Below are 19575 nucleotides of genomic sequence, written 5' to 3' on the forward strand. Positions count from 1 at the left end.
GCTGTCCCTCCATTAGATTGTAAGCTCCTGGAGGACAGGGACTGTCTCTTATATTACCAGTGCTTAGTCCATTGCCAACCCAGAGCAGGTGATTAATAAATGCTTAGTTCAACCATCTTCTACCTTAAACTTTACCAAATCTCCTCTGCTGCCAGGGTCTGAAAACAATTACCTTGTTGTAGTTTATTATCTGATAAAATGTAAGCTTCCTAAGAGCAGGGACTGTTTCCTCTTTGGTTTGCTAGCCCAAGAACCGAACAGAACAGACCCTTAATAAATGCTTGATTAAAAACTAGGGACTTTCAATGTGGACGAGTTAACATTCTATCCTGATGTGCTAACATTCTATGTTATATGGAATGGGCTGCTTGAGGTGATGATGGGTTTCTCCACTGAAGACCTTTCCAGGTCTAAGGCTGTAAAGCCCTGCAGTCTCCTACCCAGCCAAGACTTATATCATCATACCTTGTTGTTATTTGTCATTTTTCAGTAATATTGACCCTTTGTGACCCCATTTGAGGTTTTTTGGGGGAAAAATACTGGAGTTAACTTTACAGCTCATTTTCCAGAGAAGGAAATTGGAGCAAATAGGCTGAAGAGACTTGCCCAGGATCACACAGCTAATATCTGAGATCAGATTTGATCTCATGGTTTTTCCTCTCTCTAAGGGCATTTTCTCCATTGTGCTGCTCTAAACTGTCCCCACTTGATACTCTGTAGCTCCCTATGTGTTGGCTGTTTGATAAAAATATATGTAACTCCATCTCACTCTACTTGTCTAACTAGTACAAGATGTTCTGAGTTGACCCCCAAAGTCGCAAAGGAGGCACCTAAGTTCCTTGAGGGATCTGCTGTCATAACAGCAGGGAACAGAGAGGACCCAGGCAGCCTCTTCCTGCTGCAGAACAGAGACATGGGTGCCTCCCAGCCCTGATCCCAGACTGCCATGGGGACAGTCCTTCCCATGGGCTGCCAGGACCAATCTGGTCAGTTCTGACTTCTGCCCACCAAGATTCCTCTAGCCAAGACATTCCTGGCATCCTCTGGGATCAACCTAGATGGACAGTCACAAGATAATTCACGGCCTTGAATAGAAGCAGGATGGCATCCCCACATGCTTCACATGATTCTGAAACCATCACAAGTGTGAAATGGCACAGGTTCTCCTAGGATGAAGACCTGAGGTAAGCCACTAGTGACGGCGGAACCTCTCTTCTAGAGCTTCTCCTGCACTGACTCCCTTCAGCAGGACTGACAGCTGATTGGAGGAGGGGCTGGTTCCTAGGCCCTGCAGTCAACCAGCTCTAGGGATGCTTAGTTTTATACTAATGGGTAGGGCTTTAGTCCAACGTACGTGACTCAGTGGACTGTCAAATGGGGGTGTAATGAGTTGGATAGTGGATAGTGGATAGTGTGTGGGCCCTGGAGACAGGAAGAGCAGAATTCAAATCCAGCTTACTAGCTCTGGTGCCCTGGACAAGTCATTTAACCTTTGTCTGCCAAAATTTCTGTATCTGTAAAATGGGGATAATAATAATAAATAATAATAGTATTTACCTTACCTTGTTTGAATGAAGTGAATATTTATAAAATACTTGGAATAATGATAAATGTTTGTTGTCTTTTTTCGTAAACCCAGGTCACTTGACTCCTGGTCTGTTATCCTTTCTATTGTCTCAGGTACAGAAAAGAGCATGAGCAAAGGCTTGGAGGTAAGATAGCATACATTGTGTGTGCTGGGGTAGGGGTGGGGTAACAGAATCATCCAGTTTGGCTGATCACAGAGGAAAGCACCATCATGGCTTGACTTCTGTACTCTAATTGGTGCTTGGTATGAGTGAGAATATTCCAAATTCAAGATGGAGTTCAAGAGTTCTTCCTGGAAGCTGGGTCAAGATAGAGGGGCTGGTAAAGAGGGGTTCTCTGCATGGAAAGGCCTGAGACTGCCTTGGGCTGCCATGAGACATTATTGATTCCTACTGACATTGCAGGTCAGCTAAGCCCCTACTGTCTCCCAACCTGGTCTGTCCATTATCTCTACTGTAAGAGTCTCCCTGAGATCGCAGGCCGGGGTTCTACTTTTTCCAGATGGAGGCAAAGCAAGGTTAAAAGGCTTTGCCTTTGGTCACACACTGAAGTTGAGGTCCAAGAAAGACCAGCATACAGGGGGATGGAAGTGGGCTAAGCCAACTTTTTTCCCCCTACTTTCTCCTCTCTCAGTCTCAAGGTTTCCTGAATAGAAAGGACTCATATAGCTTGGGGGGAGAAGTGGGTGGGTTGGTGGGGAGAGAGGGAGTAGAGATGAGGGAAGAGATCTCAAAAGGAGAGAGGGTAAGAGCCTTGGCAAAGGAGGGAAAGGAGGGCAGCCTCTGGAATTCAATGAGAGTTAGAGATAGACAAGTGTGCAGAGCATATATGAAGGAGAGGCCCCATCAACTCCCAAGGAGAGGGAGGAGAAAAATGGGGACTCTCCAGAAACTCATGGGAATCTCCAACAGTTCATCTTTTCAGAGCTAGCTGAGGCCAGGAGGCAGTGAATGAGTCCCCACCTTTCTCCTCCACTTGTTCTCCCCCAAAATCTGGACAGGTGAGTATGTACCCTTCTCCCAGATCCAGGTCTAAAGGTCTGGAGGAGGCCAAGAGAGGTCATAAGATCCTAGGTCTAGAGCTGAAAGGGGCTTCAGAGACTGGATTGGTGGGAAATTATAAAATTATATTATTTTATATATTATAAATATATATTTATATATATTTTATATATTATAAAATCCTCCTGCTTTACTTTTTGGGGGAGGGGGAGGCAATCAGGGTTAAGTGACTTGTCCAGGTTCTCATAGCTTGGAAGTGTCTGAGGCTGGATTTGAACTCAGGTCCTTCTGTGTCCAGCACCAGTGGATATTGACAGATGGGGAAATTGAGGGCCAATGAGTTGATGTGATTTGCCCTAAGTCTCATAAGTAGTGAGTATCTGATGTGGGACTTGAATCCAAGGACTTCTGACTATGAGCCAGGAAAAAATGGGGAATGAGGGCACTTCCAGAAACAAAGAAACTTGAATTCTTCATTTATATGATGACCATGAAATCATTCATTTGGAGCAGGGGTTTTACCCTGGCATCCAGGAACGTATTGGAAAAAAAAATTCAGTACATTTGATTTTCTTTGTGCTTCTGTGTCTTTTTAATGTATCTAAAAACATGATTATGAGAAGGGGTTTCCAGCTGCCAGAGGGGGTCAGGGACCCAGAAAGGGTCCTTTCTTAGAATGAGAGAAAAGGAACTTGGAAGGCCAGCAACTCTATCCCTTTTACAGATGAGGAAAGATGGAACAAGATGAGAGGGGCACATCTGGAGCCCCAGGAGGGGCAGGGGGTTCTACCTGGCCCTGTTCTGGCTCTGACAAAAACTAGGCCATAAAGAAAGCTATCAAGCCAAGGACCAAAACCAGGAGGGAATGGGGCAGGAGAGGGTAGACCATACTCAAGTGGGTCTGATGGTTCTGGTCAGTCTAGTACTCTCATAGAGAGACAGATGGGGAATGGATGGCAGGAGACCCACCCCATCCACTGCAACTGCCAACTCTGGCCATCTCACCCCACCCCCATACAAGAGGGGCATAGATTGTTTTATCCATTTCTGTCTCTCCTGAGGAGATAAGGATATCCCAGCAGCTGGCTATTCCTTGGAGATGTAATCTAAACTCTGAAGAAGACAGGTACTGGGAGCCCATTGGATTTGGAACCACAACTCTTGGTTCAAATCTCAATTTTGCTACACAGTACCTGTGCAATTCCCTGGGCCTCATGGAGTTTGGACAAACAGGGATCTGAAGCCCCTTCGGCTCTGGATCTAAATCACTCATCCTTTTGGTCTCAGATTCTAAATTGATTCATTCTTTCCAGCCCTCAATTTCCTCATCTGTAAACTGAGAGGTCACTTTTATGCCTAAGTCCTGATGTCCTTCTGAGGTCCCTCCAGCTCTGGATCTGAATCCTTGGGGGATTGGTTAATTCCCATCCCCCAATCTAAGGGAAAAGCAGAGCTGGTTCCTTGGGTTTTCTCAATTAACTCTCAAGGAGATCCCATCTTACCAAAGGGACCCAAGGGAAATGGGTTTGGTGTGCACAGCAGAAGATTAAATTCAATCCAAGAAGTATTTGAGGGAGGGGAGGGCACTGACCATGAAGACAAAATGTTGAAGGCAAGCAGAGATGGGGTCAGAAGATTTGAATTTCCAGTCTTTGCTCTGCCATTTACTGATTATGACCTTGGGTGAAAGCCTTCCCCTGTCCTGGTCTCATTTTCTTCCTCTAAGCCTTATGTTCTTGAGCCCCCCCCCCCTTATGAGAGGACCTTTGAAGGACCCCAAAAAGGAGAGAAATCTGCCTCTAGGGTTGGTGAAATAATGAGAAAACAATACAAACCAGGAAATAACCAATTATGTGTCCCAAGGAGAAGATTGGGGTCTGTGGACATTGGGTGATGTCATGGAAAAGGTGCCAGATAGAGGATTAGAAAAACTCACTAGAACCCTGGGTCCAGGGTCAGGAAGCAATGACTGGGAGGTCTGGTAGGAAAGAGAGGAAAATGGTCACAGAAAGCCAGAGGAGCTTGGTTCAAATCCTGGTTATTCTTCTGAGCATTTTTGGGATGATCCCTCTCTGAGCCTCAGTTTCCTTATCTGTAAAATGAGGAGGCTGGGCTACATGATCCCTATTGGCCCTAAATCTATGACCCTCTGATGTTGAATCCTAGAAAGTTTCATGAAGGAAGGGAGCAATTCTTTTCAAGGAAATACATCTTGGATCCTGAAATCAAAAGTATTTAGAGCAATTGCTCCCTGAAGCTGCTGGGGAGGCTGCTATGCTCTCTCCCATTGCCCAACAGGACACCATGGCAGCCTGAGGCATAAGCACCTGACTGCTCTTTAATCCTTTCTCTAGAAAAATGCCAGGGCCCAGACCTGACCAGACTACAAGACAGTGGGGAGGAGAGGGAGAAAAGAGGGAAGGAGGCAGGGAAGAAGGACAGAAGGAAAGAATAAAAGTAAGCCGATAGGAAGGGAGGGAGAGGGAAAGAGGGAGGAAAGAAGATAGGAAGGAAGGAATAGAGGGAGGGAGGAAGGGAAAGATGGAGAAAAGAAAGGAAGGAAGGAAAGAAGGGAGGGAGAAAGGGAGGGCGGAGTCATCCAGTATGAAAGTCAGAACAGTATCACTGACTAGGTCTTTTCTATATTAGTTGAGGCAGCCAGAAGAGTTGGCATTAGATCAGCCTATAGGCTCAGATCAGCCCAGGCTTGCCAGCTGGCCCCCCTTCCTTCCCCCTCACTCAGTGGAGGCAATTCATTTTCATTTCTTTCAAGGGCCTGGCTGCACTTCTCTCTCCCTCTCCCTCTCCCTATCTCTGAGCCCCTTCCCTCTTTCTCTGTCTCTTGTGTCGTCTGTCTGGGTCTGGGTCTGCATGTCTTTCTCTATCACTCTGACTCAGTAACAAACACCGCCAGCCGCCAGCCAGATGCAGCTCTTCAGAAATCCAACAACAACCAGGAAAAAGAAAAGAGGAGAAAAACCAAAAAACCAAAAAGCAAACAGATGCAAACAGCCAGATGCTGCAGCTCCTTAAAAAAAATAACACAGAGGGTAGACACGCTTTGGGATCAGCAGTCCCAGACAAGGCCAGCTGCTCTGGGGCAGAACAGCAGACAGGCACCGGCTCTTGATTGACTGGAACAGGGAAAATGATGGACAGAAAGGCTCCTGCTTCTGGCTCCCACTGCTGGCCTCCTCCAGGAGACCTTAGGGGACAGAACTAGGAGGGGGCAGGGCAATGCAGAAGACAGTCACTCTAGAGAGTCCAGCCCTGGTCCCTGTGAAGGTTCATGGGAGTCACACTGGGGCAGTCTTGCTTGGGACAGAGGAAGGTGGGAGGGCCCCTTCACAGTGGACAGAGAATCACAGGTTTTGAGTTGGGACCTCAGAAGCTCTATAATCCATTTTTACAATTAAAGAAATTGAAGCAGGTAGTGCTTTAGTGACTTACCCAGGGTCACACAGCTGATAAGTATCTGAGACTGAATTGTTGCCTGACCCTGGACCCAGGGTTCTAGTGAGTTTTTAAGTGAAACTTGTTTTTCTAATCCTAAATCTGGCGCCTTTTCCATGATGTCACCCAATGTCTGCAGACCCCAATCTTTACATGACCTTTGACTTGATCACTTCATATCTGTATGACCTTCTGCAAGATGACCTCAGTGACCAATTAGAGGGAGAGGGAGAGGGAGAGGGAGGAAAGGACTGAACCAAAGGCTCCTAGAGATCTCTTCCAGTTCTAAATCAATGACCCCAGCCTCTCCCAATACTTTCCTGCCTCCCTTCAGGCAGATATTCTCTAGGCTCTGAAAAAAGCATCTCCCCCTCTGTTCAATTCCTATCCATCCTTTAAAGTCCAATTCAAATGACACCCCCTCCAGGAAGACTTCCTTGATCCCCATCAGGTCCCTTCTTAAAAGTCTTCATGAAGAACTACCATGACCCTGGAAGGCAGCAGGTACTACACCTTGTCTTTCTTTGTAACTCTCCAGGGGTCCACAGTGGGGTTGGAGGGAGTGCATACAGCATCTCAGAGCTGGGAGGGACCTCAGTGACCAATTAGCCCCAACCCAGACTCAAATAACCCTGGCTCCGTGTTACAAGCAACAAGTGGCCCTCCAATGGGGGAAGGTGGCTCAGAGGCAGCCCATTCCACTCAGGCAGCTCTCACTGTAAGGAAAGCTTCCAAACATCAAGTCTCAACTTCCTTTTGCCATCCATCTACCCCCCAGCTCCTAATGAGCCTCTCTAGGGCCAAAGAGAAGACCAAGTGCTGCTCCAAGGGGCGGCCCTCTAAACCTGAGCATGCTTTCTTCAAGTCTTCTCTTTCCAGACCAAACTTTCCCAGCTCTGGTCTTTGACCAACACTCACATGGCTCCTAGGGCATGGACTCAGGAGCAGCCTAGGTCATCTTTCTCCAGTCATTCTCTAGCTGATTTAATACACTTCCTCAAACATGGCAGCCAGAACTTAACAGCCAGCTCCAGACGCGAGTCTGAAGCAGGGCCCTTGGCTCTGTGACCACCAAGGCAAGCTAAACCTTCATATCTCAGTCTATAGAATGGAAACTCCTGGAGGGCAGGAACTTCTGCATTTCTGATGTTGGAGTCTCACCCCAAGCAAATAGCAGACACTTGCTTGCCACTTGATTGGCTGACATGTCACCTTTTAGTTCCCAACCTGGGGTACAAACCGCCCCTCTGGTCCTATGACCTTGTCCAAGTCCATTCTCTTCTCAGACTCTTAGTTTCTTCCTCTGAGAAACAAAGGGATTGAGTCTGAACCTTAGGGGTTAGGAGTCACAGAATCAGAAGTGTTGAGCTGGAAGGGAGGTCCCTCTCAGAAGCCTGAACACAGGTCCTTTGGTTCCAAAAGCAACACTCTCTCTCTCACTACCTTGTCCGTGCTATTTTTCTAAAGGCCCCTTTAGGGTGGAGACCCTGGAACAGCTGCTCAATTCAACAAATATTTACTGCATTTATTCACATAGGTTCTGGAGCATATGACATACACACTCCTCCCTCTTTTTTCTCTCTCCCCCTCCCTCCCTCCCTTTCACTCTGTGTTTCCACACACACACACACACACACACACACACACACACACACACACTTACTCCTGTACAAACACAGAGACCTACAAAGAGGAAAAAAAAATAGATCAGTCTAGCCTCAAGTGGAGGGAGGGGATTCCAATGCCCTCAGAGAGGGCTACCAAGCCAGACATTAATAAGGTCTGTGTGTCCCTGGGTTAAAGTCATGCCTCACCTGCCCATCCCTCTGGGCAGCAGGAAGTGGTCAATGGCCAATGGGGTGTGGTTCAGCCAAGGGGTCAGGCAGATCTGTGGCTCTCCTGCCCAGCCATGGGGCCTCCTTCCCTTTGACTTTCCCTACCTCCTCCCAACCTCACCTCTGATCCCCTGCTAGCTGTGCCAAGGGCTTGTCCTGGCCAAGGGCTGACTTTTTTCCTACCTAAGCCAACAGGGTTTCGGAGACAGAGACAGTCAGCCGGGCTGTCTTAGGCCATTTCCTGCCAAGGAGACCCCTCTGTCTTGCTCAGTGGGGAGGGTCAAAGGAGACCAACACAACAGGGGGTGGTCCACGCACTGCAGATGCCAGCTTGTTCATCCCACTACTCCCTAGTGGACCAGCCTTCCCTCCTCAGTGCGGAAGATAGGGTTTCTCCTGTTATTAAGCGGTCTCTAGTAAAGGAAATTCAGTCAGTCAACTAATATTCATCTAGATTTTAGAGGTTATGAAAAGCCAGGTATTATTCTAATAGATTTAAAGACAAAATGTAGCCTCTGCCCTGCTGTTCAGAGGAGACAGAATGCAGCTACCTATGTCAGAGCTACAGAGCATAGCTGGGAAGCAGCCACCAAGGGAAGGGATTTAGGCTAATGCTTGAAGAAGCCCGGGGAAGCCAGAAGAGATCAGAGCTTTGGAAGGAATTCAGAAGCCACAGGTGCCCAGGTCTCTCTTTTGACAAATGAGCAAAGTGAGTCACAGAGGTTCAGTGGCTCTCCCGGGGAGATAAGCTAGCAAGTGTCTGAGGATACCAATGTAAGAGATTCTCATAACTATTGAATTATTATTATTATTATTAGTCATAAAGGTATTGATTTCCCAAGGGGAGTAGATAGTGACCCTAAGAAAGGAGAATCCAAGAAGACAAGAGATGTAGAAACAGCCTCAGGGCCAGATGCAAAGTCATCTGATTGAAACACCTCCAGTTGGGGCGGGAAGCGACCAAAGTCCCACCAACCATAGGGTCAACCGTTTAACCTTGGATCAGTGGCTTCATTGGAGAATGAAGGACAAACAAGGAGGGTGAAGCGCACAGGTCATCTCAGCAGTTGGAGAGCTCCCCCAATGACCTACAATGGCTGAAATCAACTCTGGCCTTTCTTTTCAGGAGCCAGGCAGAGGTTCTGGGGGCCCAGATCCCTGAGAATATATTGGGCATCAAGACTGGCTGCCAGATTCCCCCCTCCCCGCAAGGCCAGAGCCTGCCTGCTCACCGTGGTGGGAAGGAATCTCCTCCCCTGGCACTCCCCCTCCCCCAGGCGGCCCTGCCAGTCCCCTCCAGTGCAGGAAGCAGACAAAAGGGATTTCCTTCTCAGCATCACAAGGAAGAAACGCAAATTCTTGTAGCTTTTTTTTTTTCTGCACAGCAAACTCCCTCTCAGACAGCAGCCTTCCTGCCAGTCCTAGCCACTTGGTGTGGTGAGGAGGTGAACCCCTCTCCCTGAGCCGTCCTGAAGCACCCGGGCCAGCCCCCTCCCCAGGAGCCAGGCAGAGCCAGGCAAGCAGCAGCTGCAGCCAGCACCTCCCTCCAGCACCTCACTGGCTCTGGTTCTGGCTCTCCACCCCCTCAGCAGCCACAGGCTTGCTCCCAGTGGCGTGAGAATGAATCTGACCTTGCAGCCAGAGCTGAGCAGAGCTGGGGAAGGGGCACCAAACACAGCCTCCCGGGCACCTGGGTCAACAGAGCCACCCTATGGGGGGGCACAGCAAGGAAGGAGCTGCATAGGTCGCTGTGCAGCTAAACAAAACAGCTCAGACTTAGGAATTCTGCCTTAGCTCCTCCCCAGGCTGAACTCTCTCCTGATCAAAGGAAGCCAGTACTTTCCCACACAGGGGCCAGTATCAAACTCATCATCACTCACCTCTGCCTATGATTATCTCATTTGACCCTCACAATCACCCTGGGAGATGGGTGCTATTTCCACTTTACATAAGATAACTGAGGCAGAAAGAGACCAAGAAACTTGCCCAGGGTCACACAGATCCCAAGTGTCTGAGGTGAGGTTTGAACTTAAGACTTCCTGACTCCAAGTTCAGTGCTCTCTCCTTTCGGCCTCCTGGGACTAAAGGGCACAGAGTTGAGGGGGATTAAGTGGAGGAAGGTGTTTCAGAAAAAGTTTTCCTGACTCCCCAATCTTGCCACTGATTTATTTCTAAAAGGGGGTGAATGACATTTCCCTCCTCCTGCAGGGCACTCCTGGTACCACCAGTTCTGACTGGTAAGCGGTCTGATCTGCTGCATTTTAGGGTCCCCACCAGGAGACTTGTACTTGAATCCTACTTCCAACATCAACTAGCTTTGTGATCAAAGGTGATTCGGTTATATCCTCATCAATAAAATGAAGGTAAGAAAAACCACAGGGTGGTTGTGAAGAGAGCCTCTTGCTTGAAACTGTTAGGAAAATCTATTATTATTATTACAGCTTAATTCCTCTAGGCCCTCAGTCCCCCTTGGGAGAAATGATACTTATCATTGCCAACTTCCCAAGGATTCCCCCCCAACCCCCACCAAGAAAAGTGTTCTGCAAAATTCAAGAGGCTAAAGAAATCAATCTATCCACAAAGATTTATTAGGACCTACTATTTACCAGGTGCCATGATAAGACCTGGGAATGCAAAGACAAAATTGAAACCATCCTTACCCTCAGAGAGCTTCCATTCTCTAAGGAGAGACAATGAGTTCAAGAGAAGTCTGGCCAAAATATAGTGTAGGGAGAGGGTCATTAGCAATTGGGGTGGTCAGGAAAGACCTTATGGGGGAAGTGCTGTTGGAGCTGAGCTTTGAAAGAAAGATGAGTGAATTGTGGCAGTGGGGGAAGAATGAGGGGTGGAAACAGAAAAATGGGCAAGGGATTGAAGATGGATGATGGAGCACTGTTTGTGAAAAAGGTCACCAACCCAGGAAGAAGAGAGGAAGCCAAAGAGAGAGGATCTTCTAATGCTAACGAGAAGAATCTGAATCTGATCCCAGAGGAATTAGGGATTATTGACCCAGAAGGGACCCAACCAGGCCCCTGCTTTAGGAATGCCAATTTGGCAGCTCTATGCAGGATAGATGGACATTGGAGACACTTGGGCCCAGGAAGCCATGGCAATAACCTTCCAGAGAGGTGATGAGGACTGGTCTACAGTGGTGACCTTAACAAGAGTGCAGCAAAGCAGACAGTTGACTGATTAGATTTTTTTTTTCTTTTTGGTTTTTGCAAGGCAATGGGGTTAAGTGGCTTGCCCGAGGTCACACAGCTAGGTCATCATTAAATCTCTGAGGCTGGATTTGAACTTAGTCCTCCTGACTTCAGGGCTGGTGCTCTATCCACTGTGCCACCTAGCTGCCCCTGCGACTGATTAGTTATAAGGTAAGGGAGAGTAAAGAGGGAAGAAGAATCCTGAGGTTTCAAGCCTAGGAGCCTGGAGCTTGTATGGGTGATCCTGGGGAAGTCCCATAATGCAAAGCTATGCTGAGCCTCTATAGTATGTCTAAAGTCCAACAAAGATTTGGAGCCAGGGAGGGCTGGTTTGGCCTGCCCTGAGTTGCCCCTACTCACCCCTCCCCAGCCCTGCCCTGCTTGCCTCAAATTTAGACCATGGTCCTGGCCTACAAAGTCATTCTAGACTTTTCCCATCATCTCTCTTTGAAAGGGCTCTCTAAAGCTAGGCAGTTTTTGGAAACTAATTATATAGAGAACACAGATTTGAAAGAGCTCTTGGGGACCATCTAATGCAACCCTCTCATTTTATAGAGCTGAAGCCCAGAAGGGCTTATGGTCAAACAGGTGGCAAGTAACAGAGCTTGATTCCAAACTCACCTCCCACTGCACTATATATGTGTATGTGTATGTGTACGTGTATGTGTATGTGTATGTGAGGGGGGAGTTTATTTTTAAGTTACAGTTAAAGGTATCTAACCATTCTCTAGACCCCCTATCCTCCAAAAGACCCTCAAATGACACTCTCTCAAAAGAAAGTAAAGTTTCTGAAAAAATATAGGATTCTGGGTAGAAGGGACCTTAGCAATTACTTAGTCCTCTCCCTCATTTTACAAATAAACTAAGACTCAGGGGGTGAACATGACCGGCTGCTCAAGGTTACACAGGCAGTAAGCATATGCTATGTTAGAATGGATGCTTGATAATAGTCATAGATATAGCTGGGAAGGACCTCAGCCCCTATCATTTTACAGAGAGGGTCAAATAGTTGGCAAGTGTCCAAGGGAGAATTTGAATCCAAGTCTTCTCTACTTGGAGTCCAAAGCTCTGTGGGTGATGTATGATATCCCCCCCACCCCAAGAGCATTTTTCTCCTCATCGCTTCTATCATCACCAAGTCTACTCTAAGGCACCGACCTCCCCAGGAAGAATGGGGGGGGGATCTAAGCTACTCATGTCTCTCCAGAGAAGTCATAGACACCCTCACAGCTCACTTCCATCTCTACGGTAATGGTCCTCTGGTCCTCAACCATCTTCATACCCCACCATACACCCACCCTCTCCAATCCAACTCACTCCCACTCCCAAGGTCCCTTCATTTCAGCCAAGAGGCCTCGGTCTCTAGGGGAAAATACTCAACTCTGAACAACTGGTTTCTTTCCCTCACCCATGAATGTCTCTGGGCAAGCCCCTCACCATCTCTAAGTTTCAGTTATCTCCTCCAAGTAGAAATAGAAAACAAAAAAAAGAAAAAATAATCAGAAAAAACTTTTTCACATAAAAAAGACAAAAGTTCCAAAGTAAACATGAACAAAAAGAGTAATTCTGTTACTACTTTGTTCAAATTAATACACACTCTTTACAGATAACAGGAACAGAAGTTCCTGGTTTCACATAGTCTTTTTTTTTACATATTGAAATAGTTGTGTTTTTGTTAATGATTAAATTCACAATAAAGATAAAAATCCAAATGAACAAGCTAATAAATAAAATAGAAGGGGGTGAGGTGGGAATGAGATTGGGATGATTCCCAACATCCCTTCCAATTCTAAACATATCCGAAGTTGCTTCCTTTCTCTGGTCTTATTTATTCTCTTTTTACTGAGAAGGAAACTGAAGTGACTTGCCCAGGGTCACCCAGCTGGATGGTGTCTGAGGTGAGATTTGAATCCATTTCTTAGACTGACTCCAAGACCAGAGCCCTAACCACTTTGCATGTTGCCTGGGTCTGAATGCTTTAGACATCATATGAGCCTAGAAAAGTCACTTTCCCTCCATGGGCCACAATTTCCTCATCTGTAAAATGGGGATAAGCATACTTGCAGACCTTGCCTCTCAGGGTTGTAAGGAAAGTCTTTGCTAACCTTAGATTGCTACAAAACAGAGGCTGGTGACCAATCCAAAGGAGAAGTCAAGTGTTCAGAGCAGGGAGTCCAGAGAAGGAGAAATGGCTGTCTGAAGGGAAAGCAGGGAGACTCTAGGGGAAATAAAGCTATTGAGGAGGGTTTTGAAAGAAGGATAGATTTTTGACAAATGGAGACAGGCCTGGAAAGTATTTCAGGTAGCTGAAGACTCCCCTCCTTCCTGAGACCCAGTGAGTTATCTTGGAGGTGGGGAGAGGTAGGGCACTGTCATTATACTTTCTGATAAATCTTCAATCACATCATTCTCCTCCTCCAAACTCCACGATGGTTCCCTGATTACTGACAAAATTTCCTCTTCCTAGCTTCCAAGGACTTTGGTGATTAGGACCCTCCCTCCCTATTCAATCTCGACTTCCTCTACACTCAATATGTAAGAGGCTTGGAGACCACCTAGCCCAAAATGAACCTGTGAGAATACTCTCCAAAGGAAGTGATGACCCCCTCCAAAGAGGAGACATTCACTATTTCTTCAAGGAAGGTCCTTTCTACTTTGGGATAACTCTATCAGGTGATGAGCAGAAACCAGCCCATCTGTTGCCTCCCCCCTACTGCTCCTGCTTCTTCCCTCTGGGGCCAAACAGCAAATCTTTTTTTTTTAATGCAGGATAGTAAAACTTTTCAATATTATTGTTTTAGAGTTGCATAAATCTGACACAAAGATAAACAATGAGGGAATAAGGGGTTTTACAAATGCTTTGAAAATTAGATTGAACTATCTATGGTAACTTCTGAAAGGGAATGGTGAAGAATACATAAATATTCAGCATCTTTTAGTACCTTTCCAAAAATTTATACTGTGATAGGACATTGAAGAATTATAAATGTAAAAAGAGAAATAATTCCCATCCTTTACAGATCATAATACAAGTCACTAATAAAGGAAACATGAGCAAAAGATACAGACCTGAATGGAGAGTAAGTCAGGATAACCTAAATCAAAAGAACAACTCTAAACTCTTTCCCACAAAACTCCCCTAAGTCTTCTTGTCTTCAGGTTAAACATTCCCAGTTTCTTTGAGCATCTTCAGATGGTCATCTTGGACACTCTGACCCTGCCGTTCATGTACATCTTTGCTAAAATGTGGCATCCAGAACCAAACACTCCAAGGCGGACTATCTCTGCCCCATGCTGGTCTGCCTTGCAGTGTTTGAATGGCTCCTGCTAAAACTCCTTGGTGGACAGTGGAATAATTTCCCTAGGACCTAGATATGGCTTATTTCAGCTCTACCATATGACCCCAACCAGCACCTGCTGATCCTGATGCCCTTTTCAAGTTTTGCCAGCAGTCTGGGCACTCTAGGACATGGTGAGTGAGGAGTTGAAAGGTCCCTTTCAACATTAGGAGGTTTATTTTATGATCCTCCTTTTGAAATTCAGAAGGCACTTTGGTATCTTGTTGGATCATAGGCTTCTCTTTCTGAAAAGCAATAATGACCACAGCACAGATAAGCCCAAGTGCCAGTTGGTAGGAAACACTTAGAAACAGTGCTTTTGAGTTTCCAGCTCCTCTGTTTTATAGATGAGGCCAGGGAGGCTGTGACTTGCCCAAGGTTATACAAGTATTAGCATTAGAGGTGATTTGAACCCAGGCCCTTTGAGATCAGAACCAAGGCACTTAAAACCACTCTATGCCATCTGATGTCTCTTCTATGTGCCAGCCAAGCTGGACTTACATCTGGTCTGGCCCACCATCATTGTTCAGAGTCCTAGATTTAAATTCTACCCCTTCTAAGGCAGCTAGCGATCCCTGGATACAGTGCCGGAGTCTGATTTGGGAAGACCTGACTCCTGAATTCAAATCCAGCCTCGGATACTTACTGGCTCTATGACTCTGAGAAGTCACTTAGCTTCCACCTGCCTCAGTTTCCTCTCCTGTAAAATGGGGAGGATAACAGCTCCTTCCTCAGAGGATTGCTGTAAGGCTCAAAGTCACTTACCCCACATAGTAGGTGCTCTAGAAATGCTTCTTCCCTTCTCGGTTCCTGCTTGACCTTTGAGGATTCACTTAACTTCCTTGGGCCTCAGTTGTCTGATCTGAACTAGATGGCTTCAAAGCTCAACTGCTATGATCCTAAAGGCCATTTTAAAAATCTCCTTATTTGATAGATGAGGCAACCAAGGGTGAGAGAAAGAAAATAACTGTCTCAAGGTCAAATAGTTCATGACAAAGCTGGGATATGAACCCAGGACTTCTGATTCTAAATCCAGAGTCCCTTCTGTTCTCAGGTACTGGCCTCTTCCTGTTTTTACTGTTAACACTTTCAAGTGATTTCTCACTCCTCTGGGCCCAGGGCGACCTGAACAACACTGAACCGGCATGAAGGGGGTGGAAAAGCAGAGGCCGAGTGATGTCCCGATGACTTCACTTCAGGGTCCCCCAGGGAGTGAAGGCTCATTGCTAAGAGCAGATCTGGGATTCCTGGCTCCCAGCCTCTAGTCTCCCTGCATTCCTGCTTCCCTCTCACCATCGTAGCTCATAGCTTAGCAAGGACACACCCACCTGGCAAACTCAACAGAGTTCTCCAGAAACTAGAGCCGAGGAATGAATGCCAGCCGTTCAGCAGCCACCAAATCCCTGGCCTGGAGAGGTCCTTCTCAGGGCATTCGGACCACTCCTCTGCCTGGCTGAATTCTCATGGCTCTCCAGGCATGGCAACCACAAGCAAATGCTGTTCTGTCTCATCAGCAGCCAGATCTACAACATGTTATCCTGGCATTGAACGTTATAATGACCATGATGGGCTCAGAAGAGAAGATGAAGAAATGGACTTCCTGCCCTTCCTTGCAGAAGTGTGTGTGTGTGTGTGGGGGGGTCTATGGGTGTGGAACATTGTCTATCTATAGTGTCAAATTCCATTGAGGCACTGGTTAGTTTTGCCAAACTCTTGAAAACTCTTTTCTTCTTTCCCTCTCTCCCTTTCTCTTTTTCTTTTCCTCCCTTTCTCTCTCCCTTCTCACCTCCCTCTCTTCATTCTATCCCTCCTTCCCTTTTTCTTTTTTCTCTTCCCTTCTCTCTCTCTCTCTCAACACACACACACACACACAGAGTTCCAGAGATTTGTGATCTTGAATGGAAAAAAGTTACTTGATTTTCAGTCATCTCTAATTCAAATTGAGTATTTCCTTCATTTATTTAAAAAAAGGATTCTGATGATGGAGCGTCCACAGGTTTTTGAGACCACCGACCCATACAGACAAGGAGAGAATGGCAGCTCTGGCACCCCCCCCCCCCCCCATGGAACAGAAATACAGAGAGGGGAAACTATTTGCTCAAGGTCACACAGCAAGCTCCTGGCTACATCTACATCTCCTGACTCCTAGCCCCCCCCCCCCTTTCCCGCCCCTGTTTCTTTTTGAGAGTGGCAGGAGCTTCTCAAGGGGTGAGCAACACATGGGGCAGCACTTTTACAATATCACACGACTATAAAAAGTCAGGGCTGGAAGGAACCTGAGAAACCTTCAAGGCCAGACGGATTTCACCTCTTTATAGCAGGGACCTCCCCCCTCTTTGGCAGCCGCAAAAGCCCATGGATCCCTGGGGGGATCCTCAGGCAGCCTGGAAAATCCTATGGCTGAAGCTCTGGGATCCCTGTGGACCCCCACGGATGCCTCGGGGCCCCTCAGGCAGCTGTGGATGAAGCCCAAGGATCCCTGGGGACCCCCTCGGGCATGGAGTCTTGTTTTTAGTATCATGGTATTCAATAACTGAAGGAGATGCTAAGTTTCTAGTAAAGGTTGGTGAAGCCAGACACTGTAGTTTCCAGACAAGTTCACAGGCTCCTTGCAATCTCCATGGACCCTGAACCCCCAATTTAATCACCCCATTTTACAGAAGAAGAAAACGAGACCCAGAGAAGGGAAGGGCTCTGTTCTCCCAAGAGCTGGCATTATTCAGAGGAGTCCATGGAGTGAGGGCAGCAAAATTAGGGGAAGGGGGGGGGGGTCTGTCTGCCACCGTTGCCACTGCTCCAGCCGGCCTGGAAGGCTGGCCCTGTTGGCACCTCCACCACCCCCAGGAAGGGAAGGGGCAGCAGACACATGGCATCAGCCTGGCATCAGGAGCGTCGCCTGGCTTTCCCCCCAGACTCTAGTTGTGGATTTGCCCGGAGTGAGCAGTAAGAAGCCCCAGCGGGGAGCATCGGACCAGAGGCCTCGTCCAGGGGCTCGGTCCCCCGCCCCGTCCCACCCTCCCCTTGCCGGCCGGGCACAGAGTCTGAGGGGGGCTGGGGGGTGTCGAGTCACCCGGGCAGGGAAGGGGCCCGGCGGGGGGGGGGGGGGGTCTTTCCTCTGGGCCCCTGTCCTGGGTGCAGATTCCGCTTTGTGAGGCGACACGGGAGCCGGGGAGGGGGACGTGGGGCAGAGTTTGTCCCTCGGGGGGCGCCCAGGGACTGTCCGGAGGGCGGGTCCCTTGGGGGCGCTGCCGCCCCCCGGCGCCCCCTTCCTCCTGCTCTGCCTCTCCCGGTCCCCAGCCCCCGACCCCCCGGCTCCGGCTCCGGCCCCGGCTCCGGCTCCGGCCCCGGCCCCCGGCCCCCGGTCCCCCGGTCCCCCGGCCCCCGGCCCCCGGCCCCGGCCCCCCCCCGGCCCCCCGGCCCCCCGGTCCGGCCCCCCCGGCTCCGGCCCCGGCCCCCGGCCCACCGGCCCCCCGGCCCCCGGCCCCCGGCCCCCCCCCGGCCCCCCGGTCCCCCGGCCCCGGCCCCCCGGCCCCCCGGTCCCCCGGCCCCCCGGCCCCCCCCCCCGGCCCCCCGGCCCCCCGGTCCCCCGGCCCCCGGCCCCCCCCCGGCCCCCCGGCCCCCGCCCCCCGGCCCCCCCCCGGCCCCCCGGCCCCCCGGCCCCCCGGCCCCCCGGCCCCCGCCCCCCGGCTCACCTGGCGCAGCGCGCGGAGCAGCTCGGCCGCCTCGTCCTGGCGGCCCTGGCGCAGCAGCGCCAGCAGCTCCTGGATCATGGCCACGCGGCGGTGGTAGGGGGGCAGGCCGGCGGCGGGGCCGGGGGCGCGGGCCGCCTTGTCCCCGGGGCGCAGCAGCAGCGCCGCCCACAGCTCCGCGCGCTCGCGGGCCGAGCTCCGGCGGCGGGGGGCGGCGGGGGCGGCGCCGGGGGGCGCCTCGCCGGGGCTCTCGTCCAGGCTGCCCTTGGTCTGCCGGGTGCCCATGCCTCCTCCGCCGCCGCGGCCTCAGCGCCGGGCCCGCGCCGCCCGTGCCCGCCGCGCCATCGCGGCCCCCGCCCCGCCCCGCCCCGCCGCGCCTCCCCGGCTCTCCGCAACGACTCGGGGCCACGAGCGGGCGCGGGCCCGGGGGGCGCCCCCCGCCCCGCCCCTCCCGGGCCGCCCCGCCCCTCCCGGGCCGCCCCGCCCCGCCCCGCCCCTCCCGGGCCGCCCCGCCCCTCCCAGGCCGCCCCGCCCCGCCCCGCCCCTCCCGGGCCGCCCCGCCCCGTGCCCCGCCCCTCCCGGGCCGCCCCGCCCTCCCTGGCCCCGCCCCGTGCCCCGCCCCTCCCGGGCCGCCCCGCCCCGTGCCCCGCCCCTCCCGGGCCGCCCCGCCCTCCCTGGCCCCGCCCCGTGCCCCGCCCCTCCCGGGCCGCCCCGCCCCCGGGGCCGCAACTTTGGGGAAACTGTTGCGCGCGGGCGGGGCCGCGGAGGGAGGCCCCGCCCACCGGCCCCACCCCGGCCCCGCCCCGCGGCCCCACGCGGGGTCCTGCGCTCCGCCCGCAGCTGCGGCGGCCCCGCCCCCCGCCCCCCAGGCCCCCGCGCTTAGTGGGGAGGGGGCGCGGGGCACAGAGCCGCTCTGATCCCGCAGCGGGAGCCCGGGGCCCCCCCGCGGGCCCCCTCCCCTCCGCGGACCCTCCCGGGGGGCGCTCCGAGGGGGCTAGGCCTGCCCCTCGGGGCACACCTTTGTGAGGTGTCGGTCCCCCCTCACCCTGAAAAGCGTCCCCCTGTAAGCCCTGCCCGCCATCACCCCCAGGCCGTTGGGGGGTCGGCGGCGCAAAAGGGCTCCGCCTTTTCCCTGCCTCCCCCCAACCCCACTGGATCCCTGGCCGGCTGCACCGCCTCCCGGTGCCTAACGCTTCTCTGGGTCTGCCCGCTGTCACTCTCTACACACAGACACACACCACACACACACACACACACACACACAACACACACACACACACACACACACACACACACACACACACAGAAACATATACATACACACAGACACACACACCGTCCCTCCCCTGCGCCCAATGCTTGACAGTATTCCTGTGACCTCAGAGAACAGCTCCACCTCAACAGGCCTCAGGCCTCAGTTTCCTCACCTGTAAAATGAAAGTCGGACCTCCGAGTTCCCTTCCTCCTCA

At 51.0% G+C, this 19575-nt stretch overlaps 1 protein-coding gene and 1 long non-coding RNA gene across 2 annotated transcripts in view; one reads left to right on the top strand and one right to left on the bottom strand.

Annotated features, from left to right (window-relative positions):
• The window catches only part of LRRC75A (leucine rich repeat containing 75A), a 122690-nt gene extending 104254 nt beyond the window's left edge, over positions 1-18436 (bottom strand). Inside the window, exon 1 of the mRNA XM_074189286.1 lies at positions 18110-18436. Within this exon, the coding sequence (XP_074045387.1) occupies positions 18110-18391 (282 nt within the window). The 5' untranslated portion in view covers positions 18392-18436. The remainder of the gene's footprint in view (positions 1-18109) is intronic.
• Positions 848-2584, top strand: LOC141488869 (uncharacterized). The gene is made up of 3 exons (XR_012468835.1): positions 848-1184; positions 1640-1712; positions 2499-2584. It is a non-coding gene; the product is annotated as an uncharacterized LOC141488869 (long non-coding RNA).
• Positions 18437-19575: the final 1139 nt, after the last annotated feature.

The sequence above is a fragment of the Macrotis lagotis genome, chromosome 5, assembly GCF_037893015.1.
Source record: "Macrotis lagotis isolate mMagLag1 chromosome 5, bilby.v1.9.chrom.fasta, whole genome shotgun sequence".
Lineage (NCBI taxonomy): Eukaryota > Metazoa > Chordata > Mammalia > Peramelemorphia > Peramelidae > Macrotis > Macrotis lagotis.